This window comes from Aedes albopictus, chromosome 3 (assembly GCF_035046485.1).
Source record: "Aedes albopictus strain Foshan chromosome 3, AalbF5, whole genome shotgun sequence".
Taxonomy (NCBI): domain Eukaryota; kingdom Metazoa; phylum Arthropoda; class Insecta; order Diptera; family Culicidae; genus Aedes; species Aedes albopictus.
The window spans coordinates 284762277-284790084 of record NC_085138.1 but is presented as its reverse complement, the minus strand read 5'-3'; the positions used below and the strand labels follow the sequence as shown (position 1 = coordinate 284790084).

At 45.4% G+C, this 27808-nt stretch overlaps 2 protein-coding genes across 7 annotated transcripts in view; one reads left to right on the top strand and one right to left on the bottom strand.

The window, feature by feature from the left end:
* The window catches only part of LOC109405805 (A disintegrin and metalloproteinase with thrombospondin motifs like), a 527110-nt gene extending 522181 nt beyond the window's left edge, over positions 1 to 4929 (top strand). For all 4 annotated transcript variants that reach the window (XM_062861143.1, XM_062861142.1, XM_062861144.1 and 1 more), the window contains one exon: positions 2910 to 4929. In XM_062861143.1, the coding sequence (XP_062717127.1) occupies positions 2910 to 3022 (113 nt within the window). In that variant the 3' untranslated portion in view covers positions 3023 to 4929. The remainder of the gene's footprint in view (positions 1 to 2909) is intronic.
* The window catches only part of LOC109418818 (homologous-pairing protein 2 homolog), a 375251-nt gene that overhangs the window by 97631 nt on the left and 249812 nt on the right, over positions 1 to 27808 (bottom strand). The window lies entirely within an intron of this gene.

The following is a 27808-nucleotide window of genomic DNA, read 5'->3' as shown; positions in this document are numbered from 1 at the left end:
AATCTGCACTTCCTGCAGAATTTACTTCTGTTGGGACATTTACATGCCAACAACTTGTCTCCTTGCTCGAAACACTTGAAGCATGCCTTTGGCGGCTCAGACTCGGTCCGTGGCTTCAAAGGGTCAGCCTTTTGGGGCTTACTTTTGTCACGGTCTCCCCTAGTACACTTGGCAGCCGGCTCAGACACCTGGATACTCGTGCTGGCCATGAAGTCATGTTGGCTCCCATTAGAGCCGTTAACCTTCTCTGCCAATTAAGTAGTGTCCTATGACCCTAGTGATTATCCACGCAAGCAGGGAGGGTACCCGAGAGATGGAACAGGCCCTGAGCTCGGACCCAATTAATTGCCTAAGCTGAATACAGGTCGAGAACATAGTTTAAGGCCTCGCTGCGGTTTTATGGGGCGAAAAAGGTCATCCGAGTACTAGTTCTGCATGCAGAGACTTCCACGAGTGCACAGCACACTTCCTTCACTACCAGCCCAACCTTGAAACGCCTTCACATCAGTATAGAAACTGTCAAGATAATCATGGACAGCTTTCTCCGATTCGTGTTCCTACGCGTAACCTTACCTTGCCGGTCAGACTAAGGCCTGACTAAGCCTCTGCTGTAGGTAAGAGTCGTCTCCAGTCTACTCGGTCCATTGCTTTGTGTCACCAACTCCGCACTCTACGAAGGGTCCCCAATTCGTCCTCCACTTGACCCGCCTAGCTCGCTGCACACCACATCTTCTTGTATCGGTTGGATGACTCTCGAGAACCATTTTAGTCGGGTTGCTATCCGACATCCTGATGACGTGACCCGCCCACCCTAGCCTCCCGATTTTTGCGGTGTTGACGATGGTTGGTTCTCTCAGCAGCTGATGCCGTTCGTGTTTCATTCGCCATCTCCAAGTCCCGTCTTCCATCTGCACTCCACGCAACACCTTTCGTTCCAAAATTCTAAGGGTGCGTTGGTCCTCTGCACGTAGAGTCCATGCTTCGTACCCAGCCCAAAGCGGACTACCGGTTGAATCAGAATTTTGTAGATAGCTAATTTCGTGTGACGGTGAACTTGGTTCGATCGAAGAGTTCTGCGGAGTCCAAAGTAAGCTGCCACAATGCGACTCTGAATGTCTCTGCTGGTTTCGTTGTCGATGGTCACCAGTTAGCCCAAGTATACGAATTCTTCTACCGCCTCGATTCCATCACCGTCGATAGAAATTCGGGGTGGCGGGAGTGGTGATTCCTCCCTGGAGCCCTTTGCCATCATGTACTTTTTCTTCGGCACATCATTGACTAATTCGATTCGCCTGGCTTCACTTTTTAGTCGGATGTACGTTTTCGCCATCGTCTACAATTTATGAATTATTCAATATCATCAGTGAAAAGGCAGCCGAACGGACTTCGTGAAAATCGTTCCACTCGTGTTTATTCCCGCTCTCCTTATTACACCCTCTAGAGCAACGTTGAACAGCATGCAACAAAGACTATCACCTTGCCGTAACCCTCTGCGTGATTCGAAGGGACTCGAAAGTGTTCCTGATACTCGAACTACGCACATCACTCGATCCATCGTCGCCTTGATCAATCATATCAGTTTATTCGGGAATCCGTATTCGTGCATAATCTGCCATAGCTGGTCTCGATCGATTGTATCAAACGCCGATTTAAAATCGATAAACAAGTGATGTGTGGGCACGTTGTATTCGCGGCATTTCTGCAACACCTGGCGGATGGCGACCATCTTGTCCGTTGTAGGGCGTTCACCCATGAATGCAGCCTGATATTGCCCCACGAACTGTCTTGCAATCGGTGATAGACGACGGCTTAAAAATTGAGAGAGTATCTTGTAGGCTGCGCTCAGTAGCGTGATCGCGCGATTGTTCCCGCAATCCAACTTGTTGCCCTTTTTGTAGATGGGACACACGATACCTTCTATCCATTTTTTCCGGCAGTTCTTCCGCCTCCCAAATCTTGGTAAACACCCAGTGTAGTGCTCAGTGCTTCTCCACCGTATTTTAGAAGCTCGCTGGGTAGTTGATATGCTCCAGCGGCTTTGTTGTATTTCAATCGATGTTTATTTGAATAAAAAACATTTGGTAAATCTGCTGTTTGTAATCTCGGAGGTCATCTGAGATTTGTCACACGGTTGATTAGTTGTGAGACAAGCTTGGTGTTTGCAAGGACAAAGAGTTTCTCCAGCGATCGCAATTTGCTAAATATACTACGTGACATGAATTCATAAATCGTGGAAAAACCCGAGGCTGTGAAGCAAGTTAATCACTGACTAGAGCCAACTAGTTTTGTTTCAAGTCAGTTTATGTGTATGCCATGTCGAACATTTATTGTAAATATAAGTATGTAAATAAAAGTAAGCGCAAACTATGTATATTTAAGATATAATTATAAGTTACCTTATAAACCTTATACATGCATGATACTGTATTTAGCTGCAATAATAATGTATAGAACGTTCTTTCTCTATCAAAAGTACTTTCAAAGTAGTTTTTTCAGTTATCTACACTTAGACCCAAATAAACTTCTTCGCTTCTAGTTCGAACTCTTTGACACATCAAATACACCTTAAGTAGAACTTAGTAGTAGTCAATTGGCAAACATTTACTGAAATGCCACACATACACTGTTGTACTTCTATAGTAGCTATCCTCCTACACCCAACTTCTTCCCAGTAGGAATCAGTCTCGTAGCATCTGAACAGCATAACAGTTGAATCTTTACAAAAGCTACCTTTTCTCTCATTGTAATATCGCCATGTAATCTATTCGCTCGTTTTGCGCCGCTATTAAAACCAGCATTTACTCTCATTTAGTGGAACCCAGAGCCACCCATCGGCCGTCGATTTTACTAATCATTTCTTTTCTCTCTTTCTATTTTTTTCGTTTCGCCCCTTTTCAACCAAAAAACAGTGGATGATGAGGACAGACGATACAAGAATTTCATGAATGCCATCAAACGAAAGCGATTACAACACCTAAAGGAGCAACTGCAGCAGCAGGAAATCGTCAGCAATCAGCAGTAGTAAAATAGGCAGTAGTTAAAGTAGCAGATAACCCCCCAGAGACCAATAGAATTCTGTTTATCTTCTGTACCATGAAGAACACAAGTTGGGAAGCACACGGATTTAGTAGGCAGCGCAGCGCATCATGTCCATAGAAACAGACCGCTAACTATCGCAGCAGCAGGCAACAAAACCTTCCAACTGTTTGGGAAAATACGCACGACCACCTTTTACCCAAAGCAACATGCATTATAATGCATTAGTTTCCTTGTTTTTGTATTTTCTTTTTCTACGAAGAAAATTACACCAAATCATTTGCAAACTATCGAATCTTCAGTCACATTACAACGTCCATCGATGCGAATACTACAACAGCAAATGCGCGAAAGGCACACAACCACAACGAAGCCAGGCTACACTAACCGTTAACTTATACAGAGAGCAGAATCTATATTCAAAATACAATTGTGATATAAAATTGTGCAAATAGGCGAAAGAAACTATTTACTTCTACAGAATAGTTGTTTCATATTATTTTTTGTAGTTATTAGGCGAAGTGACACAGTTTTTGAGAAATTGTGTTCACATTTCATTGTAGTTTTAGGAGTCAAGAGAACAAGTCTACGATAACTGCGATTTGATCGCACAACTGACGTACGTAGCAAAACATTTCCAACAACCAGCAACCGTATCGAACAAATTTACACGAAAAGTGTGACGAAGTGTAATTATTACAACCAACTAGCCACCGTCGAAAGATGAGCTCCAAAATGTATAACAATCTGTGATTTTGATAATTTCGGAATACATCCGAAGAAATTCAACGAATTCAAATGTTTTTGACCAATACCCACGCAAGTTTCTCGGTCCAAACTCATCTTTCCTCTGTTGCCAACAACCTGACCGTGTCATTCAAGAATAATAAATGTAAAAATCGTTTACGATTGCCCTTGCTTCTCCAAAGCGTAGCACGATCGTAGCAAGCATTGCCATAACTCGTAAAATTCAACCAGAAAAGTCTGCCGCTTTACGCGATGGCCTACTGTGATTTTACATCGAACGCAAACAAACGAACAAAGAGCCCCAATCTTAGCCCAAACCCCCCTTGACAGATCTCACCACTGGAACGTGATCGTCACGCCTCACTGTAGGCAACCCACAGTGCACCGACACTTCAAAACCAAACGTACCATAGCCACCATAGCAAATTTTGTTACTGCGTTGGACTAGAACACCACCGAACAATTCCAAACGGCACTTGACCCATTTATGGAGTCATTTTCTCAACTGAAAACTGCCCTCAACATTGATTTCGGTTTTATTTTGTTGTAAAAAAAGAGTACGGATCGTTTAAGTATACTAACGTAACTGCTAAACTGCCCGCCAAACGAAAACAAACACATACACACACACAAACAACGACAAAATCTTCAAGAACCCGATCGTTAACTCGTGAAATCTTGTTATTTTTTGTACTTAAAAAAACTATCGGAACAACAAAACCCCTTGTAAATATGTAACAATTGTTAGTGATTATAATTTTATTGAAAAAAAAAATACAAGTGAAACTAAACAAATCGACCACTATGCTAGGATCAGAGCAACAGAATTAGGAAAAAAAAACAAACGAAAACAACGAAAAAAGTCTGCACAAAAAACATAACAAATTAGGAAAAGCAAACCCCAAACCAAACCCATGTTGATGCATGTGGCTCCTAAAGAAAGAAAATGGGCACATTTGTTGCCCCTTCAAGGTGAAGATGCGTATTTTTGTAAATCTTGAAAAGACGAAAACACTCCTACACCCCCCACACAAGACACCCTAGAACCTCCCCCATCCCCTCCACTATACCTTAGATAGATATCTTTAATTTATCACTTTTAAGCGCTGTTAGTTGTTAGAGACAAGAGTAGGAAGAAACTCTACTTACACAAACAAACAAAGATGTGTTATTTCGAGAGGTTGTCTCCTCGCGAGAATGGGGTCTCTTCCCCGGGAGTGCCGGAACATACAAAATACAAGAACCATGAATGAAACTAGGAAGAACGAAGGAAAAAAGGATGTGCAAACAAGCGCATACAAACAAGAGGTAGAGCAGAACCCGTGAATGCAACACGGGCACATTTTAGTTGAAGGGAAAATCTTGTATCGTTTCAATGTAAAATATATTCACAAATAAAGAAACGAAAATTGAAAACAGGAGTATTTCAAAGTGAAGATCTGAGCTGTTGGCATAATTGATCTTGAAACTATCCGAAATCATTACTCTTTTTATTGTTTTTTTTTTATGAACACCTACTTTGCATGATTGTTGTCCGGTATTCTTGCAACCTGCTCTGTCTATTGTATTCATCCGAATTCAGCCACCTTCTGGATGGTGGGTTCGCCATAGACTGCAGCGAGCTCGTGGTTAATCGTTCTATAAACTGGATAGTTCACCCGGAACTCTTACGCAGTACTAAATCTATGTAACAACTTCCAAAGTGATTTTGAAAAGTGGGAATAATGATCCGCCACCTTGTTGCAGTTCCGGAACAATTGGTGATGCGTTGGGACTTGGGTTTTCGCGGCATTTCTGGAGGATGTGCCGCACGGTGAATATCTGGCCCGTTGTCGACCAGCCGTCGATGAGGCCGACTCGATAATTTTTCACGAACTCATTTGTTTTAGATGATAGAGAAAGGAAGGTGATCTGCCATAGCACTTTGTAGGCAGTATTAAAAAGGTGGTCGCTCTGAAGTTCTCAAATGCTAAGTGGTCGCCTTTCTTGTGAATGGGACACTGCTGCACTAACGTAGCCATTTCCTTCATTGTCTCTCGTGCAAACATTCTCCACGGCATTTAGATGCTCATCGAAGTGCTGCTTCCACCTTTCGATCACCTCAAGTCTGTTCGTCAGGAGGCTCCCATCCTTATTCCAGCAGGTTTCTGCTCACGGCACGAACCCGTTCCGGGATGCGTTGAACCTCTGGTAGAACTTGATTCATGGGAACGGCACAGCAGTTCCATTTCCTCGCACTCATCTTCTTCCAGGCGGCATTTTCCCCCGAAAGAGGCGGGTCTGCTGCTTCCACTTCTATTTGTAATGTTACACGTTCTGCCGGGTTCCTTGCTGCAACATTACCGCATGTGTGCTGCGTTCTTCTCCTCCAAAATCGCTCTACACTCCTCGTCGAACCCTTCGTTTCTGTAGTGGGTTATAAAAATAGCAAAGTATTTTGGAAAAATATAAATAATGTATATTCTAAAGAGTATTTTAATCATGATTTATTAATGTCACGCAATTCCTCTTTGACCGTTCACAAATGTTGAGCAATATAATGCCGATATCTCCACGCGTATCATTGTTCGTGGACCGGGAGGGGAAATTCTACTTCACACGCTAGCGAGGCGTGGCAAACAGGTACGAAAATGTATTTGTCCGATTCGTCATTCGCTAGTATAAAACTAGCACGATGCGGAGGGCACGAGTCATTCGATTGGCGAAATTCGGCACGCGAGCATCGGTCGAGAGGAACCGAACAGCAGCAGCAAGCGAGTGGTCCGGCTGCGCATCCAACAACGTGCCCGGTGTCGAGCTGGCATTGTGTAGCTATAAGACAGGCACACCAGCGAAGGGAAGCTCATTCAGTCGGCGACATTCAGCGAGCGCGGATCGGCAGCAGAAAGCAGCGACAGCAACACAAGCGTGAGCGGAAAACCATCGGAACGAGCGTGTGGTCTCGTGAGCGTAGCAGCCAGCATACCGTGTAGTCGGTCACCGAGGCGAGCATTCTACTCGCACGTTTGCTGGCGGTGGTGAGACACCAGAACACCGATTCGAGCGAAAGGCCTCGATAGTTTAACAGTGCTCACTCATCGGGTTCCTGGTCGCACCCTTCGACGTCGAGCCATGTTGAATTACGACAGTTTCGTCGACTTCTTTCCACGTATCCAATAGTGCTCTCAGCTGCGTCGTTGATGGTTGCTTTAACTGTTCTCAAGCAGTCCTCAAGAGGGGGCACAACGAGCTCGTCCTCGTCTGGCAACGCTGCCTCGAGATTCTGCGCGTATGCTGAGGCGACATCCGCTTGCTTCAGTTGCTCAAGGTCGTATCGTGGCGGTCTTACCTTACCTTACCGATCAGGCTAAGGCCGGGGTGGCCTCTGCTGTTCATAGTAGCCGTCTCCATTCCACTCGGTCCATGGCTATTTGTCTCCAGTTCCGCAGTCTGCGTAGGGTCCGCAGATCGTCCTCCACTTGGTCGACCCACCTAGCTCGCTGCGCTCCACGTCTTCTTGTACCAGTCGGATGACTCTCGAGAACCATTTTAGTCGGGTTGCTATCCGACATCCTGATGACGTGACCCGCCCACCGTAGCCTCCCGATTTTCGTGGTATGGACGACGGTTGATTCTCTCAGCAGCTGATGCAGCTCGTGGTTCATTCGCTTTCTCCAAGTCCCGTCTTTCATCTGCACTCCGCCGTAGATGGTACGCAACACCTTCCGTTCGAAAACTCCAAGGGCGCGTTGGTCCTCTGCACGTAGGGTCCATGTTTCGTGCCCATAGAGGACGACCGGTCTAATCAGCGTTTTGAAGATGGTTAACTTCGTGTTACGGCGAACTTTATTCGATCGTAGAGTTCTGCGGAGTCCAAAGTAAGAACGATTTCCTGCTACAATGCGCCTCTAAATTTCTCTGCTGGTGTCGTTGTCGGCGGTCACCAGTGAGCCCAAGTACACGAATTCTTCAACCGCCTCGATTTTATCACCGTCGATATGAATTCGGGGTGGCGGGCGCGGTGATTCCTCCCTAGAGCCCTTTGCCATCATGTACTTTGTCTTCGACACATTAATGACTAATCCGATTCGCCTGGCTTCACTCTTTAGTCGGATGTACGTTTCCGCCATCGTCTCAAATTTACGAGCAATAATATCAATATCATCGGCGAAACCAAGCAGCTGAACGGACTTCGTGAAAATCGTCCCACTCGTGTTTATCCCCGCTCTTCTTATTACACCCTCCAAAGCAATGTTGAACAGCAAGCACGAAAGACCATCACCTTGCCGTAACCCTCTTCGAAGGGACTCGAGAGTGTTCCTGATACTCGAACTACGCACATCACTCGATCCATCGTCGCCTTGATCAACAGTATCAGTTTATCCGGGAATCCGTATTCGTGCATAATTTGCCATAGCTGTTCTCAATCGATTGTATCATATGCCGATTTTAAATCGATGAACAAGTGATGTGTGGGCACGTTGTATTCGCGGCATTTCTGCAACACCTGGCGGATGGCGAACATCTGGTCCGTTGTAGCATGTTTGCCCATAAATCCAGCCTGATATTGCCCCACGAACTCTCTTGCAATCGGTGATAGACGGCGGCATAAAATTTTAGAGAGTATCTTGTAGGCAGCGCTCAGTAGTGTGTTCACGCGATAGTTCCCGCAATCCAACTTGTCGCCCTTTCTGTTGATGGGACACACGATACCTTCCATCCATTCCTCCGGTAATACTTCCTCCTCCCAAATCTTGGTAATGACCCAGTGCAGTGCTCTCACCAGTGCTTCTCCACCGTATTTTAGAAGCTCGTTTGATTGTTGATCTGCTCCAGCGGCTTTGTTGTTTCTCAACCGGCCAACCTCCTCCTCAATCTCTTGAAGGTCAGGGGCCGGAATTCTTTCGTCATGTGCACATACTCCTAGATCTGTTACCACGCCACCTTCGGTACTTGCAACGTCACCATTGAGGTGCTCATCGTAATGCTGTCGCCACCTATCGACCACTTCACGCTCGCTCGTGAGAATATTCCCGTGATTATCTCGGCACATGTCGGCTTGTGGCACAAAGCCTCTGCGCGAGCGGTTCAGCTTCTGGTAGAAATTTCGTGTGTCCTTAGCGCGGTACAGCTCTTCCATCGTTTCGCGATCTCGTTCTTCCTGTTGGCGCTTCTTCATCCGGAAGACTGAATTCTGCCTGTTCCGCGCCTGTTTGTAACGTGCCTCATTCGCTCTCGTACGGTGTTCATGCCGCATTCTTCTTGTTTGTCAACTCGACAATGATTTTTCATAAGGGCCTAACTGACTTGATCGATTTCTCTTCGTTGACTCTTGATCAAAACAAACAAAATCCTTATTCTTTTTGTTTCTATAGCAACATGTAATCATCTTCTTCGCATTTCAACCAAAAAATCTTTGGAAAACTCAATACACATTCTGTGATAACACAAAGAGAGGATCGATGAAGAGAACTCGAAAATGTCAGTTAGGCCCAAATGAAAAATCAGTGTCGCAGTTACTGCTCACATTCGCCGTCGTACCAGTCGTTTCTGTGATTCGGAGTCGCGAACCCTAGTGCTGTAGCCGAGGTACTACCTATGGCGGATCGGATGTCCCTCCAGCCATCTTCAAGTGTAGCTGCGTCAAGCTGCTCTTCTGTTGGCAGGGCCACTGCTAACTGCTGCGCGTAGTCTTGAGCCACTTCTACGTTACGCAGCTGCTCGATGTTGAGTCGCGGCGTTCGACTTCGACGCGTGGTGATAACTGTCAAAAGTTTTGAGCGCATGCATACAGCGACCAAGTAGTGTTCCGAATCTATATTCGCACTGCGGTATGTGCGGACATTGGTTATATCCGAGAAGAATTTACCGTCGATTAGAACGTGGTCGATTTGATTTTCTGTTTGATGGTCGGGTGATCTCCAAGTGGCTTTGTGGATATCTTTGCGGGGGAAGAAGGTGCTTCGGACTACCATACCACGGGAGGCTGCAAAGTTTACGCATCGCTGGCCGTTATCATTCGATACGGCGTGCAGGCTGTTTCGCCCAATTACCGGTCTGTACATTTCCTCCCTACCTACCTGCGCGTTGGGGTGGTGGGGGTAAAGTGGACAGGTGGGGTAAAATGAACAGGGTACAGTTTCATGGCTTTTATTGTTTTTCAAAATGTTTCAACGATTGAAGCTAATGCCTAAGCATGAATCATTATACTTTTGCTGATCTTGAACATTAAAATCAAATAAACCTCTTCAAGATGACGAAAACTTTAAAAATCACGTGAAAAATAGGAAATGATGTAAAATCTGCTTATAATTGCTAAGGTTTTCTCGTAATTTATTTTCAAATTATTACAAGTTTTACACCCTAAACCAATAAAGTCCACGTAGAAGAATATATTTGACCGAAAAAAAAAATTAAGTTTTGGATAGAAAAAAAAGTTTTGTAATTTTTTTAACAAAATCAGACCGTGGGGGTAAAATGGACAATCGGTTCAAATTTCACCAAAATTTCATTTTTCTTTTTGCAAACTTCAGAATCATCAGCCGTCATACCTATCGTGAGATAGTTGAAGTAAAAAGTTATAAAAAAAATATATTATATCAACAAAATATAATTTTCATTCAAAACAGTGCTTGGTTTTTACACTATTTTTACAATAATTATTTAAGTGTGTTTCAAAGTTTGTATTAAAAGTTTAAAAACAACAAAATAAAGGTATCGTATGAAATTTGATAGTTTGTATTTAAAAACATAGCAACAATATGCTGTTACATAACTTTTAACGACTTGTTCATTTTACCCCATCGATTGTCCATTTTACCCCCACCAATTTTTTTCACGCTATTTTGATGCACGATTTGGTGAAGAAAATAATCAAAGAAAACAATATTTTTTAAATGCAACCCCTTACAAGATTTCTTCATTACCTGCCATGTTACTCGGAAAAGCAGATGGATTTTGCCGCATTTCCGTGGGAAACGACCAAAATGCTTAGGTTGTCCACTTTACCCCCACCACCCCTTAATGTCGCCGACAACGATTTTCATGTCACGCGGCGAGCAACCATCGTTTGCTTGCTCTAGCTGCGCGTAGAACGCTTCTTTATCGTCATCAGGTCTCCCTTCGTGTGGGCAGTGGACGTTGATGATGCTGTAGTTGAAGAATCGGTCCTTAACTCTTAACATGCACATCCTTGCGTTGATCGACTGCCACCCGATCACACGTTGTCGCATCTTGCCCATCAATATAAATCCTGTTCCCAGTTCATTGGTGGTGCCACAGCTTTGGTAGAAGGTAGCTGCTCGATGCCCGCTTTTCCACACTTTCTGTCCAGTCCAAAAGAGCTCCTGCAACGCCACGATGTCGAAGTTGCGGGGATGTAGTTCGTCGTAAATTATCCTGTAACATCCTGCAAAACAGACGCTGTTTGAGCCGCACCTCCTTGGTTAACAGACGCTCGGATCGTACCTCCTCAATCTAGCTGAAGTCAGAAGGACAACAGTGCCCAGGCTGCACTACCAGCTATGCACACAACTCTTAGCTGGCGGTCTTTGTCATCGCTTGACCCGTGGAAGCATGAGGTAGGAACTTGTGAGGACCAGAGCCATGTTGGACGCTCTCCTTATCAACTCACCGTTTTGCAGCCGTGGCGGTCGTCGGTAACAAATTTCTGAAGCAACTCCTTTGCAAGAGTTGTAGCTGTAGCAAGAGTATTCTTGGCGCAATTCATGAATGGATTCTTGAATAAATCTATGGATGAACTACTAAAAGATTTTTTGGATCTAATTGTAAAATAATTCCTGGATGACTTCTTGGAGAATTTGCTGGCCTATCCCTCTAAAATTATCTTGACAAATTCCAATAAAACTCGCTCGAGAAATTCCCATAGAAACCTATCAAGTAATTCAAAAGTTTTCAGGTAATCCTGGAAAAAGTCTTCGGTGAATCCCTGGAAAAGGGGCCGTCCATATACCACGTGGACAGCTTGGAGGGGGGAGGGGGTTAGCGATAAGTCCACGCTTGTCCACGGAGAGGGGGGTGGGGGTTCGTCAAATGTCCACGTGGACAACATTAACATATAAATTAGGAAACAAGAATCAACAAACGAAACAAATTATGTCGCATTATTGATGAGATTCTCTTCAACAGTTCTTTCATGCATTTTATTTTATTATACAAAAAAAAAATATGGTACTGATTCACAGACTAATTTGTTTTAAATTATCAGAATTTCTATTTACTTAGTTTTCTTCATCGAGGAATATACTGGAGATTTAAAATGGAGTGTAGACCATGCTAATGTTGGTGTTTCAGTCAGACAATTTTCTTTGAAGTTCTGTATGAATTTTTATAAGTTTCATATCAATTTTTAAGCTACTTCAAAGTTTCAAAATACAAGTAGGGATTTGCAGGCTTATCTCAAAAACTTTTTTTTTGTAGGTTCCTTTAAAATTTAAGATTTTTCTAATGGATATTGAAGTCTAAGCCTCACCAATACAATTTAGTTGCTGTAAATTTTGGTTTTTGTGAGAATCTGAGAAATATAATCTTATCTCAACAAAAATCTAAGATTTTAAATTACCTTATCTCAACAAAACAATCAGACAATCATAGATTGAATAAATATTCTAAAAAACACCGTCTTCAACCAGAGGCTGTACAGACTAAACATTAAACAATCACTAACATTTGGCAATAGACATTTACACGAAAAACACCCAATGAAGAATTTTCGTGTGACGAAAATTTTTCACCAACTGGAGCAAGAATCGAACCCACACGCTCACAAACATTAAGCTGAATTAAAAACAATGTTGAAAACTTGTAGATACCTATTTTGTGCTACTTGTTTGTATTCTATGTAAAGCTATAGAATATTTGTATTTTATAAAGTTTTGAATTATATTTAAAACATGATTTACGAAAAAAAAAGAACTGTTCAAAATCACTTTTTCTATTTTTTTAGATTAACTTTTTTTCTGATGTCCACGTGGACAATGGGGGAGGGGGGTAGGGGTCAATGAAAAATCCACGGTTGTCCACGGGGAGGGGGGAGGGGGTAAAAAACCATGAATTTTCTGTCCACGTGGTATATGGACGGCCCCAAAGATGATGGACGTATTTCTGAAATTTGAGACCGAACCCCTGAATATTTTAAAAGATTTCGAAAGGATTTTCTGAAGGAATTCTTGGCAGCGATCTCTGAAAGAACTTCCGGAGCAATCCCTGGCGGAATCCCTGGAAAAATCCCTAGAAGAATTCCTGCCCAAGCAGCACACATGTCACAAAGGAATGTCGACAGCGCAGGTTTTTGGTTGGACACGAGTCATTTCCAAGTAATGCTGCTTTTGGGTTAGAATTGCATAAATGTAGCTCCAGGAATCCCTGGAAAAAATTCTGAAAGAATATTTGGAGGAATTTCTGGATGAATTCCTGGAGGAATCCCTAGAGGAATTCTTGGAGAAACCCCTGAAGCAATTTCTAAAAAAATCTCTCTAGAGAACCCTGGAGGAACTTCTGGAAAAATTACTGGGAGGAATTTCTGAAGAATACCTGAAGAAATTCCTGGAGATAAATAGAAGAATTATTGGAGAAATCTCTGGAGGTATTTCTGAAAAAATAACTGGAGGAATTCCTGGAGCCATCCTTGGGAAAATTCCTGGTCAACATCCTGGAGCAATGCCTGGATGAATTCGTAGATGAATTCCTTTTGGAATCTCTAGAGGAATTCTGGAAGAAACCTATGGCATAATTCTTATATAAATTCCTAAAGAAATCACTGGAAGAATTCCTGGATGTATTTGCGAAAGGATTTTTCAAGGAATTGCTGCAAGAATACCTGGAGGAATCGCTGGTGGGATTCCAGGAGAAATTCCAGGAGAACTTCATGGAGAAATTCCTTGATGAATTTCTGGAACAAATCCTGAAGGAATCCTTGGATGAATTTCAGGAGAATTCCCTAGAGGAATTCAAGGAGGATTCCCTAGAGGAATTCTAGGAGGATTCCCTAGAGGAATTCTAGGAGGAGTTCTTGGAAGAATTGGACAAATTTCTGGAGAAATTCTTGGAAGAATCTCTGGAAGAATTTCTGGCGGATTCCCTGATGCAATTTTTGGAGGAACCTTAGGGCGAATGCCTGGAGGAACTTCTGGATAAATTTCTGGCGCAATCCTAGGAGGAACTCCTGAAGAAATTTCTAGAAAAATTCTTGGGGAAGTTCCGTGGAACTATCCCTGGCCAAATTCCTGGAGGAATCTCTGAATTTATTCCAGGAGGAATCTCTAGAGGAATTCTGGGAGGAATCTGTGGAGAAATTTTTCTAGAGGAACTCCCAGAAGAAGAATTTCTGGAGGAATTCTTAGAGGAAATTCTGGAGGAATCTCTGGAAGAATCCTTAGATTAATCCCTGAATGAATTTCTGGTAATCTAGAGGAATTTCCGGTGGAATTTATAGAGGAATCCCTGGAAATCTTTGGATGAATTTCTGGAGAACAAATAAATACCTGGAGAAAAACTGTCCAAAAGAATTCTTGAAAAAAAATCTGGAGGAATCCTTGAAGAATTTTATGAAAGAATTTCTGAAGGAATCCCTGGAGAGTTACAGGACACGTATTCCAGAACACACCTCTCGATAAATTCTCAGAGAAATACTGGAGGAATTTTCAAAGATACCATACTACCTCAGTTCTTCTCTTCTTCTTCTTGGCGTAACATCCTCACTGGGACAAAGCCTGCTTTTCAGCTTAGTGTTCTATGAGCACTTCCACAGTTATTAACTGAGAGCTTCCTCTGCCAATGACCATTTTGCATGTATATATCGTGTGGCAGGCACGAAGATACTATATGCCTAAGGAAGTCAAGGAAATTTCCTTTACGAAAAGATCCTGGACCAACCGGGAATCGAACCCGTCACCCTCAGCATGGTCATGCTGAATACCCGTGCGTTTACCGCCTCGGCTATATGGGCCCTACCTCAGTATCTCCTACGAAAATTCCTCAGGCCAAACAGTTTCCAAAGCTTCGACTATTTATACAGGAAATCCTCCTAAAAACATCTTTAAAAATTTTTCTGGAATATTGTTCATGAATGCATTTGGACGACCTTGGAAACTTTCTTTCAAAACATAAGAAATTTATCCGGCTATTCTTCTAGAAACTTCTCGGAAATGTCTTGAGGGCTTCTTGAATGAATTTACGGATGAGTTCTTGAAGATGTTGTCGGATTTTTATATAACTTTACTATAGAGATCTTCAGCATATAACTAGTTCATGTTCAAGACAATATAATTGCACAGAATAATTGCTTCAGATATTGCTGGATGAATTCCTAAATGGATCGCCGGATTCCTAAATACATTAAAAATTGCGAAAGTTCTTTTCATGCAAAATTTCTTGAAGAATTTCCGAAAAAATACCAAGCATACTCTTGAAGAAATTACGATGGACATTTCTGAAAGAATTTTTGACTCATTTCCGAAAGAAAAGCCTGAAATTGGTCCCGGATAACTCCAAAAGTAATTGCTTGAAAACTTCATATTTAAATTGCCCGAAAAGCTTCTGGAGAAATTTCGAATTCCTCAAGGAAGTTCCAGAAAAAATCCTGAAGAAATTATTAAAAGAATTTATAAAGAACTTGCCGGGAAAAATTCCAAAGGGATTGCTAGAAGCATTTCCATTCCCATGCCTAAACATTTCCTAGAGAACATTTCAGAGAAGTCAAAATCACTTAAGGATCTCCCATATAAATTACCACAGGAGTTCCTAAAGGTGTTCTTTTAAAAATTTAATTGCCTGAAGAATTTCAAAATAAGTTGCGAAAGGAATTTATAAATAAATTGCCGGGTGCGTTCTTGAAGGTAATACCAGGGAAATTGGCAAAGGAATAGCCGGGAGAATGTTTAACATGTTTTTTAAGAACTTGTGAAGGAAAAACAATGGAAATTTCAATAGGAACTTCTAAAGATTTACAGGAGGAATTCTTGAAGAAATTAGCAGAGACATTTCAAAGGAGTAGTCGTAGGATTTAATCTTACTAAATTGCATCAGGAACTGCATTCCCGACACAAAAGAATATCCGACGTAGTTTATAAGGGAGTTTTTGAAGAAATGCCTAAAAGAATTGCAGTTGGAATTTCTAAGAAAATTTCCAAAACAATGCCTAATAAGTTTACAGATGAAATCCCTTAAAAAAAGTTGAATGAGTTGAAAAAGTGATTACTAGGAAACCGAGCCACTTGGGAAGTGGCTTCAATTTTGGACCAATTGACATAATTTTTGGAACGCGATGAGGTATACTGCCGTGAATCTCATATTTGTCCCATTTGCAAAGGAAATCCAACAAAGATGGGACTGATATGCGATTCACGGTGTTACCAGTTCTACAATCAAAATAGTGCACGCGGAACTAAAAATGGTCAAAAAGTACCTAAAATTTACCTTGAAGCGATTTGAGCTTTCGATATTTACTAGAAAAAGTACTGAACCGATTTCGATCAAATTTCTACCACTTAATTGATACAATGTTAAGAAGATCGAGTAAAATTTTCAAACGTTTTGATGAGGTAACAAAAAAGTTACAGCCTAAGCAATTTTTTGAAATGGGTGCCCAAATTTTCTAAAATCTCATTTTATGATATCGACAGTATCTGCGCCAATACTCAACCGATTTTAATGAAAATTTTATGGTATTATGTAGCTACACATAATATACTATTCATGGTCAAAAAATTAGCTATTTTGGCCAACACAATCAAAAGTTATACAATATTTTATGTGTGCCAATTTCATCGTGGACACCCTTTATCTAGCCGTGTACAAAGCAAGTCAATTGGTTTAAAATTGACTGAGTTATAGCGGAAAAGTGCCCAAAATAGAAGCCACTGTCCAAGTGAATCGATACCCTATGTATGAAGAACAGACTCTGAAAAAAAAATATTACTGCCACTAACCTAATTTATAGATCTTTGTCCACTAGGGCACAATGGACAACTGCTTTTACACTTCTTACAGCTTTTAAATACAATCTGTTTTACTACTTCCAACTGGTTGTTGGAAAACAAAAAAAAATCTTCCCGGAGAACTTGGTATAAGCAGTGTCAGAGAAATTTTCAAAGACAGACTGAGGAACTCCTCAAATGAATGCCAGAAAAAATCCTCAAAAAATTTCAGGAGAAATTTCGTAAGACATTTTTGGAAGCATTTCTAAGAACGAAGAAAATTCTAAAAGAATAGATGGAAAAATTGTCTAAGGAAATTTTTAGCACAAATCCTAAAGAAATATACACAGGAAATCCTGAAGACATTGTTGAAGGAGATAATGCTAGAAGAATGGCTAACGAATTTGTCAAACGATTTTTACGGAAATTATCTCAATCATTATCTGAATAAATTTCCTGAGGAGAGTCTAAGATACTTAAAAAATATTTTTCATTACATAACAAAAGTCCTTCCAAACAAATTAATCCTTGTGATCAGGGAAACAGTTGTGATGAATTATCTTCGAGTTAAAATTGACAATAATAAAAAGATTATAAAAAGTTGTGTGCAACTTTTCCATTTGTTGACGATTACATTGAAAGTTTCTATGAGCTTTATTCGATCTCTTCGATTCGATGCTTCACGATTGTTTCCGCTAGATGGAAGCACTATGATAGTAATAAACAAGCCAACAGCGGAGCAACAACTTCAAACGACTTAAACGCAACATAAAAGCGCCAAGCACTCTTGCTGAAAGCATGCATCCAAGACAAGTATTGGACATACGCGCGTACGGGTAAGTCAAGGCTAAAAAACGATTCTCACACCTCGCTTGTCCATTAATGGATCCAAAATAAATCGATTTCAGTTTGCGAAAAAGAAAAAAAGTGTGAATGAGATCATGGTACGTGAGAGCAACCGCCAGTCAGTATTGGATGACAAGAAAAAGAACGGCCATACAAATTGAAAGAAGTTCAATGCGATACATATATCAGAGCAGAGCGGCAATGAGCTAAACGCACGTCGTGCCAGTCGTCGGTGCCGCCGGCCGTCATCGATAGTACCAATCGGCCGGCGTGGCGGGTGTGTACTTGTGCGCGCGTGAGATGGGAGCATACCGATCGATGACGATTTACATAACAGCAACTCGGTATTGAGCCCATTGTACTGACAGTAGTGTGCCTCCCTCTACTCATGGGACTGGATCACGATCCGGGTGCTTCTCTGTTCAGGGGTCTCTTAGGCCGGCAAACAGTAGAAGTCCAAACGTTTCACGTGCTCTCGATTAGTTGAATCAGTGAAGTCGATTCTTTTGATGACTATGCTACTGATCGGTAACTGAACGTGATGTATGACTTGGAGATTTATATTGCTGTTTGGCGAACCAGAACCGTTTTTTGGCAAAACTGCTCTTCATCCTTTTACGTAAAACTCAAACAAATGCAACTAACCGTGAAACTGCGACTTTTCAAAAGGGGTTTCCCAGATAGCACTAAAAAGTTCACTGAGTCTTTTACAACTTCAGAAGTAACGACATTAGAACGCCAAGAATGTTAGCGTGAAAGAATTATCTCATTACTTTTCCTTGATCTATTTTTGGTTATCCTAAAATATAAAATTACTAAAAAATATAATTTGTGTTGTATCTGTATTGCCACTTCTTCTTATTCGTATTCTTCTTTTTCTTCTTCTTCTTATTCTTCTTCTTCTTCTTCTTCTTCATATTCTTCTTCTTTGTGGCTCTACGTTCTCACTGGAACTTGGCCTGCCTTATCTTCAACTTAGTGTTTTTAAGCACTTCCACAGTTATTAATTGAAGGGCTTTCTTTGTCTGCCATTGCATGAATTTGTATATTGTGGGGCAATCACAATAATACACTATGCCCATGGAAGTCAAGTTTTACGACCAGGACGGGAATTGAACCGTCTCTGGATTGGTAATCCAAAGCCTTATCCACAAGGCTAACTGGATTGCTATGTCATAAGCAACTACAGAAGGCATACCAGAAGCATCTGCTGAAGAGATGCCAGACGAAAATTCTAGAGAATTCCTAGAAAGGTCCGTGTAGCTGCCGGCTTAGAATAGCACTACGGACCTCTCCTTCCGTGGGTAAAAGTGCTTTACGTATCTTATTGCCGCACGGTAAAGGCTGGGTATGCTGCGCAATTCAGATCCCATTGTGATCCACTAGCCTCTGCCCAGCACTCCTATCCCTACCTCCACGCGGTACCGGCCGGAAACTATGAGCAACCTTAGGGAAGATCGGGTAACCAACCCCGGTGGGAACTTTGGTCGTAGGCTGACAGGGAAGGGCGGGGAGGGGGGGGGGTGTGCTTCGGCAAACCTGAGCGTCTGTTCTCCAGGAGGAGCGGCTCACAACAGCCTCTGATCCCCATGTTAGGGGCGGCTGATCTACGTCCGAGTGCCAGGGAATGACTCTAAGCTCAACTGTGCACTACGGCCCTCCGGAAAGTAGGGGGTTGGTGTCAGGCCCTACGAGCCATCCGTAAAAAAACATTGTAACGGAAAATCAGCAACAGAATAATACGAACCGAGACCAACGGCAACGACCCCAGCGAACAAAAAGGACTTGCGATTGGAAACTCGGTACGTGGAACTGCCGATCTCTCAACTTCATTGGGAGCACCCGCATACTCGCCGATCTACTGAAGGACCGCGGGTTCGGCATCGTAGCGCTGAAGGAGGGGTGTTGGACAGGATCCATGTTGCGAACGTTTAGAGGTAATCATACCATCTACCTGAGTTGCGGTAACACACGCGAGCTGGGAACAGCTTTCATCGTGATGGGTGATATGCAGAGGCGCGTGATCGGTTGGTGGCCGATCGACGAAAGAATGTGCAGGTTGAGGATCAAGGGCCGATTCTTCAACTTCAGCATAATAAACGTGCACAGCCCACACTCCGGAAGTTCTGATGATGACAAGGACGCATTTTACGCGCAGCTCGAACGCGAGTACGACCGCTGCCCAAGCCACGACGTCAAGATCATCATAGGAGATTTGAACGCTCAGGTAGGCCAGGAGGACGAATTCAGACCGACGATTGGTAAGTTCAGCGCCCACCAGCAGACGAACGAAAACGGCCTACGACTCATTGATTTCGGCGCCTCCAAAAATATGGCCATACGTAGCACCTTTTTCCAACACAGCCTCCCTTATCGTTACACCTGGAGATCACCACAGCAGACGGAATCTCAAATCGACCACGTTCTGATTGACGGACGGCACTTCTCCGACCCATATAGCCGAGGCGGTAAACGCACGGGTATTCAGCATGACCATGCTGAGGGTGACGGGTTCGATTCCCGGTCGGTTCAGGATCTTTTCGTAAAGGAAATTTCCTTGACTTCCTTGGGCATAGAGTATCTTCGTGCCTGCCACACGATATACACATGCAAAATGGTCATTGGCAGAGGAAGCTCTCAGTTAATAACTGTGGAAGTGCTCATAGAACACTAAGCTGAGAAGCAGGCTTTGTCCCAATGAGAACGTTACGCCAAGAAGAGAGAGAGAGAGACTTCTCCGACATTATCGACGTCAGGACCTATCGTGGCGCCAACATCGACTCCGACCACTATCTGGTGATGGTCAAACTGAGCCCAAAACTCTCCGTCATCAACAATGTACGATACCGGCGACCGCCACGGTACAACCTAGAGCGACTGAAGCAATCGGATGTCGCCTCAGCATATGCGCAGAATCTCGAAGCCGCGTTGCCAGACGAGGGCGAGCTCGATGAGGCCCCTCTAGAGGACTGCTGGAGTACAGTGAAAGCAGCCATCAACGACACAGCAGAGAGCACCATCGGGTACGTGGAATGGAATCGACGCAACGAATGGTTCGACGAAGAGTGCAGAACGGTTTTGGAGGAGAAGAACGCAGCGAGGGCGGTAATGCTGCAGCAAGGGACTCGACAGAACGTGGAACGTTACAAACAGAAGCGGAAACAGCAGACCTGCCTCTTTCGGGAGAAAAAGCGCCGCCTGGAAGAAGCGGAGTGTGAAGAAATGGAACTGATGTACCGTTCCCAAAAAACATGGAAGTTCTATCAGAAGCTCAACGCATCCCGCAACGGCTTCGTGCCGCGAGCCGAAATATTCAGGGATAAAGACGGAGGCCTCTTGACGGACGGACGTGAGGTGATCGAAAGGTGGAAGCAGCACTTCGATCAGCACCTGAACGGCGTGGCGAACGTAGGCACGGGAGCCCACGGCAACGGAGAGAACGACGACGACAGTGCAGCGGCGGACGGAAATGACCAAACTGCCACGCTTTTTTTTTTTTTTTTTCCTTCTAAACCATAGGGGGATAATCTGCTCAACAGACACCCTAACAGAAGGTTAGGGTAGTGTAGGTCTGACAGGCTGTCTTCTACAACAAAAGTAAAATCCAGGACTACTCTCTCCTCGTACCCACTAAACCATTCCTATGGTCGCCAAACCCTACGTCTCTCCGGAACCACCAAGAAGGTATTGCTTCAGAGAGGGGCTAGTGCACATCGCACCCACAAGGTTAGCTGCGTAGCCTGCAGCAACGAACATCGATGACTCGCTTTGGAGAGTCCATCACGGTAGCATGCTGGCGCTTAGCCAGCTTCCCGAGTGGTCCTCGCCACTCCCTTTGTCCTCGGAAGGCGGGCAGGGTCAACCCCGCCCGCGCCCTACTGCTGAGCGGACATCAAGAACTGATGCCCACGTGCAACCCGATCTGACCTGCCCGCAAGGAAGGGTATCACTACCCTTCAGGCCCTATCAGATGCACCCGTAGGTTGCAGACAGCAGGATCTCACCTACCCCGACCCTTGCCGGGGACCCCTTTCCAACCGCGGGCTCGGATCCAACCCAGTAGACCGACGCCACGACAGCACCGCTACCGGGACTTCCTCTCCGCGGCCACTTAATCGTTGTAAGGGTCGATCTCGACCGCAGGGCACCGGTATGACCTACGAAGCCGACTCCGAACCCCTGGACCACCTCTTGTACTGCATCTGGACTAGCCATTCTCCGAGTCCACGCGCCACCTCCTCTGTAGCTCCCAGACGATGTGGGTAATAGCCGTTGAAACGGCGTTCCAGCCAAACTCATCCCTACACATCCTCTGGACCAAGTTGTCCGGAGTTGTGTCTTCCCCGCATGTGGCAAGCATGCGGTCACGCATTGTGCGAAAACGCGGGCACACGAACAAAACGTGTTCCGCCGTTTCCTCTAAACCATTGCCCACTGGGCATTCGGGAGAATCCGCATGCCCGAAACGGTGTAGATACTGTCGGAAGCAACCATGACCTGTAAGGACCTGTGTCAGGTGGAATGTGACTTCCCCATGGCGCCTATTAATCCAACTATCTACCCTCGGTATCAACCTATAGGTCCACCTTCTTTTGGTGGAGCTGTCCCACGCGCGCTGCCATTTGACCATAGAGGCCATCCTGACAGTCCTGCGTATGCCTCTTGTGCCGCGCATTTCGAAGCACTCCATGTCCTCACTGATAAGAATGCTGATAGGCACCATACCAGTAATGACGCAGAGAGCGTCGTGTGACACGGTACGGTACGCGCTCGCAACCCTCAGGCACATAAGCCTGTAAGTACTTTCCAGCTTCCGTCGGTAGCATTTAGTACTTAGCGCGGTGCCCCACGCCGGGCCGCCATACCTAAGTATGGATGTAGCAACACTAGCCAGAAGCTTGCGCTTACTGGCGTACACCGCAGAGCTATTGGACATCATCCGGGACAGTGCCGCAATAGCTGTGGAGGCTCTTTTACAGGCATAATCGACGTGGCTACCGAAAGTAAGCTTATCGTCGATTATCACGCCCAAGTGTTTGACGGAGCGCTTTGACAGGATAGTACAGTCTCCTACACTGATCTCCGTCTGCTGCTCCGACTTCAGGTTGTTAACAACCGTCACCTCTGTCTTGTGGTGAGCCAGCTCCAGTTTCCTGGACCGCATCCACGCCTCCACAACCTTGATCGAGTGGTTGGTAGTCAACTTTACCTCCTCGATCGTTTCACCGTAGACTTCGAGCGTAATGTCGTCGGCAAATCCGACAATCACCACTCCCACTGGATACTCTAACCTCAACACCTCGTCGTACATGACATTCCATAACACCGGACCCAGGATGGAACCTTGCGGGACTCCTGAGGTTATGTGAAAGCACTTCCGACCCACCTCCGTGTCGTAGACTAGTACACGATTCTGAAAGTAACTTCCGAGAATCTTGTACAGGTACTCCGGTATCCCCAGACGTAAGAGCGCATCGGCAATAGCAGACCAGCTGGCGCTATTAAACGCATTCCTTACATCCAGAGTCACTACCGCGCAAAAGCGAATTCCCCTCCTCTTAGGCTCGAGTGCTTTCTCGGCGGTTTTTGTAACCGACAAGATAGCGTCTACGGTGGACCTCCCCTTCCGGAAGCCGTACTGGTTACTCGAAAGACCATTTTCGCCCTCGGTGAACCGCAACATTCTATTGAGGATGATCTTTTCGAGCACCTTCCCCGCCGTGTCAATCAAGCATATTGGTCTATATGCCGACGGGTCTCCGGGTGGTTTCCCCGCCTTTGGCAATAGTACCAGGCTCTGCCTCTTCCAAGCTTCTGGGAAAACTCCCTCGTCCAGGCATTTCTGCATAGCAGACCTGAACATCTCGGGAGCCTCTGCAATAGCTACTTTTAAGGCCAGGTTCGGAACTCCGTCCGGACCTGGGGCCTTACCTACGCTAAGGGACTTAGCTATCCCCGCAAGTTCCACATCGGTGACCCTCTCCTCATCGCCAGCCCCAGTCCCCGGCTGTCCTACGAAAGGAGGCCAAGGACTAGGATCATGACGCGGAAAAAGTCCTCCAATGATCCCCTCCAACATCTCTGGAGATTGCTCTGTAGGAGCCATCACACCTCTCGTCTTGGCCATAACGATCCTGTAGGCGTCACCCCACGGGTTCGTATTGGCACTCTGACAGAGACCCTCAAAGCAGGCCTTTTTGCTTGCTCTTATCTCGGTCTTAAGCGCGGCTTTTGCAGCGGCGAACACCACCCGCCGTTCGTTTCGCTCTTCCTCTGATCGTGCTCGCTGCATCCGCCGCCTAGCCCTTAGGCAGGCGCGGCGCAGGTCCGCAATCGCGTCGGTCCACCAGTAAGCCGGTGGCCTCCCATTTCTAGGGTGGACTCGCCTAGGCATGGTCGCATCACACGCACGTGAGAGCACCGCTACCAGCTCGTCGCCGTCTAAACCGATTAAGTTTCGCTCACGGCGGAGCGCCTCCCTAAATACCCCTTCGTCGAAGTATGATGTCTTCCACCTGCGAGGGCTTGGCCTTGACCTAGCCGCCTCTTCTTCTATCCGCTGTCTGCTGTTATTGTAGTCGATACTGTAGCGAACCGCCAGGTGGTCGCTGTGAGTGTAGCCATCATCTACTCTCCAGTTCGAACTACTTGTTAGGCCAGGACTGCAAAAGGTCACGTCAATAATTGACTCCGCTCCATTCCGACTAAAGGTACTCTTGGTACCGACATTAGCCAAGTCGACATCTAAGATGGCCAGTGTTTCTAGCAGGATCTGACCCCGCTGGTTCGTGAAACGGCTTCCCCATTCCACGGCCCAGGCATTAAAGTCGCCCGCTATTACCACCGGCCTTCGCCCTGTTAGCACGGTCGTTAAGCGGTCCAGCATTTGCGTGAACTGCTCGATCGGCCACCGCGGAGGCGCATAACAGCTACAGAAGAAGACCCCGTTTACTTTGGCGACCACGAAGCCCTCATAGGTAGTAGACACCAACTCCTGAACGGGGTATTTACCCGTCGTCCATATCGCCGCCATTTTTCTGGTCCCATCCGCGACCCAGTTGCCGTTGCCGGCGGGTACTCGGTATGGGTCCGATATGATGGCGATATCCGTCTCCCACTCAGAAACTGCCTGACAAAGCAGTTGCTAAGCCGCATCACAGTGGTTCAGGTTCAGCTGCGTTACCTGCACTGTGATTTGTTGTTCACTGCGGCTTTCTTGAAGGCCGGGCACCTTGGACCACCCATCGGATGTCTGTTGTTCGAGGATTTCCCGGTACAGATCATGCAGATGGGCGGACTCGTGCAGCTTTGGGCCTTATGACCTTCAGCGCCGCATCGCCTGCACAGTTTGCGCCTGTCGGGGCCTTTGCAGTCCCACGACTTGTGTCCTGGTTCCAGACACCTGAAGCAAACCTCTGGTGGCTCGTGGAATGTCAGGTGACATACACACCAACCCACCTTTATGCTACCTACTTTAACGGACTTTTTGACGTCCGCCACAGGTAGCTGAACCAAAGCTACCTGTGTCCCTGCTGGCCCTTTCCGTAGCTTAACGGCTGCGGCGGCCACCTGCACATCGCACTGTTGCCGCAATGCCGTGACGAGCTCTTCCACTTCGGTGATCTCATCGATGTCCTTGACCTTCAGAGTCGCCTCATGTGTCAAAGCCCTCACCTGCACACCCTCACCAAGGACCTCTTCTGCCAGCCTCTTATAGGCGGCGCCCTTGTGCTCCTTCTGGCGCTTCAGCTCCAGGATCATCTCGCCCGTACGAGTACGTCTAATACTGCGTACGTCGGCTCCAAGACCCTCAAGCTTGGCGTCGCTTCGCATCATCTTCAAGACGTCCGAGTACTTGGACTGTTCCGTCTTGATGACGATAGCGTCGCCTTTCTCGCGCTTGGCACCTGCCCTCCTACGCCTTGGCTTGGCGTCCTGCGCTACTACCTGCGGATTCGCCTTCTTCTTCTTCCGCTCTACCTTCGTCCAAGGGGGGTCCTCCCCTTGGATCGCCCTACTATGTGGCTGTTGAGGGCCCACTAGCGGTCGCAACCCCTTGTTCCCATCGTTCCGGGACGGGCCAGCCTTTTCAGGCCCACCCTTCCCAGCTTTCCGGGAACCCTGGCTGGGGTCCGACCTTCCGGCATTATTACCGACTTTCGGGGTAATGATTCGCCTGGCCTTGCGGGCACCGCCAGACGGCTCCTCGCCTGACGGTTGCCTCGCCCGCTTCTGCGATTGCTTGCCCCGTTTGTCGCGAGCAGTCGCTTCCGCCTTATTTGGACTTCCTGCGAAGGAGAAGGCCTCCGTTTGGGTAAACTTCGGCACTTTCTCATTTGCAGGCTCCGCTGCTGCAGCAGTCAGCAACGCGAGTGCCGCGTGCTCCTGCTTGGCATCGTCGATCGACGCCCTAAGTCGAAGCAAGGCCGTTTTCAGGTCCTTGCTTATGTTCGACTTAGTGGACGCAAAGTCGATGATTTTGCCAAGCTGCTGCTCAGCCACCTCTATTGCGGACCGTCCTTTGGATCCTCGGTTGACGGCCCTCAACAACCACGCTCCGTCCATAACCTCCACCGGCTGGCTTGCCGGGAAGTGGACTGGAGCACCCACGCTTGAGCTGCGTACGCAACTCCCAGCGCCTATCTCCTCACTTCTCCTTGTCGGAGATCTCATCAACCCGCTTCTTGCGAAGGGGTTGATCCCACCACTACTTCCACCTGAATTTTGATTGCTTGATTTGTTTGATTTCATGATTAATCCCACGAGTCGCACGGGAAAGAATGTCCACCACGCCAGAGCCCTGCATTAACGCGGTAAGGGACAGCTTACTGTGGGGGGTGCCCAGGTACCCCACAGGCTCCGTTAAAGATCGAGCATCTTTTTCACCCCCTCGATCACTCATTCCTCAGCACGGGTCGCTTGACACCTTGAATTGGGGTTAGTAGTCCTATTCTTAGCCGGCGACTACGCGGCTGACTCGCAAGCGGGGGGGTGCGTCAGGCCCCAGGACTTTCGTCCCTGCTGCCCCAAAACTGCCACGCTGAGGGAAGTTAAGGATGCCATCCACCAGCTCAAAACCAACAAAGCAGATGGTAAGGATGGTATTGCAGCTGAACTCATCAAGATGGGCCCAGAAAAGTTGGCCACCTGTCTGCATCGGCTGATAGTCAGGATCTGGGAAGCCGAACAGCTACCGGAGGAGTGGAAGGAAGGGGTAATCTGCCCCATTCACAAGAAAGGCGACCATTTGGAATGTGAGAACTTCAGGGCGATCACTATTTTGAATGCTGCCTATAAAGTGCTATTCCAGATCATCCTCCGTCGTCTTTCACCTAAAACGAATGAGTTCGTGGGAAGTTATCAGGCTGGCTTCATCGACGGCCGGTCGACAACGGACCAGATCTCTACCGTACGGCAAATCCAAATGCCGTGAGTACCCCCGAGCAGAGGAGAATATCAAATTAATAACTACGAAATAACATAACCTGTTTTTATATCTTGTTTTGTTATTGTTAACTTATCAAAGCATTGCTTCTCCATACCATATTTTGTTGGACAATCTAATTTTGTTATGATCATGGTATTAGTATACGTTCATGAAATTATATCTGAATAATATATTTTGTTGGAAAACATGTTAAGTTATTAATGTTTTATCATGATTGGTCAAATATTTGATCATCAATAGCATGACAACAACAAGCTTTGATATCAAAACTGCATCATTCAAGATTTGCGTTGTTTGCAGCATTTCGTGATGGAAAGCTAGTGCATATTTACTCATCAGTTTCGCTGCCTTTTCCTGGCATTACATCCCAACTGCAAATGAGTCTAAATCTCAACTGAGTGTTTCATAATAATTTCGACAGTAACAGTAACTAGAAAAAATAAAGTGCGCATTGATTGTTTGAGGGTTGAATCTCAGCTTCTTGGGTAGTGATCGATCTCAATTTTTGTCTGGTTATTTATAATAATTTGAATTTGATCGGTGACAAAATTTTTCTGAGAATTTTTTTTTTAAATACACCTCGTCCTTTTTTTACGTCCATGCTTGGCTAAGCGACAAAAAAATGTACCACCAAGACAATGAGCAAATTCAACATTTTTATATTTTTTAAAACATCTCCGTGATTAGGAGAAGTGTACAAAAATATAAAAATGTCTATTTTGATTATTATTTTGGCAGTAGAATTTTATTTCGCTAAGGCAAAAGTGGACGTAAAACAAGGTTTGGGTGTATCGCAAAACGTTCATTTCCATAAAAA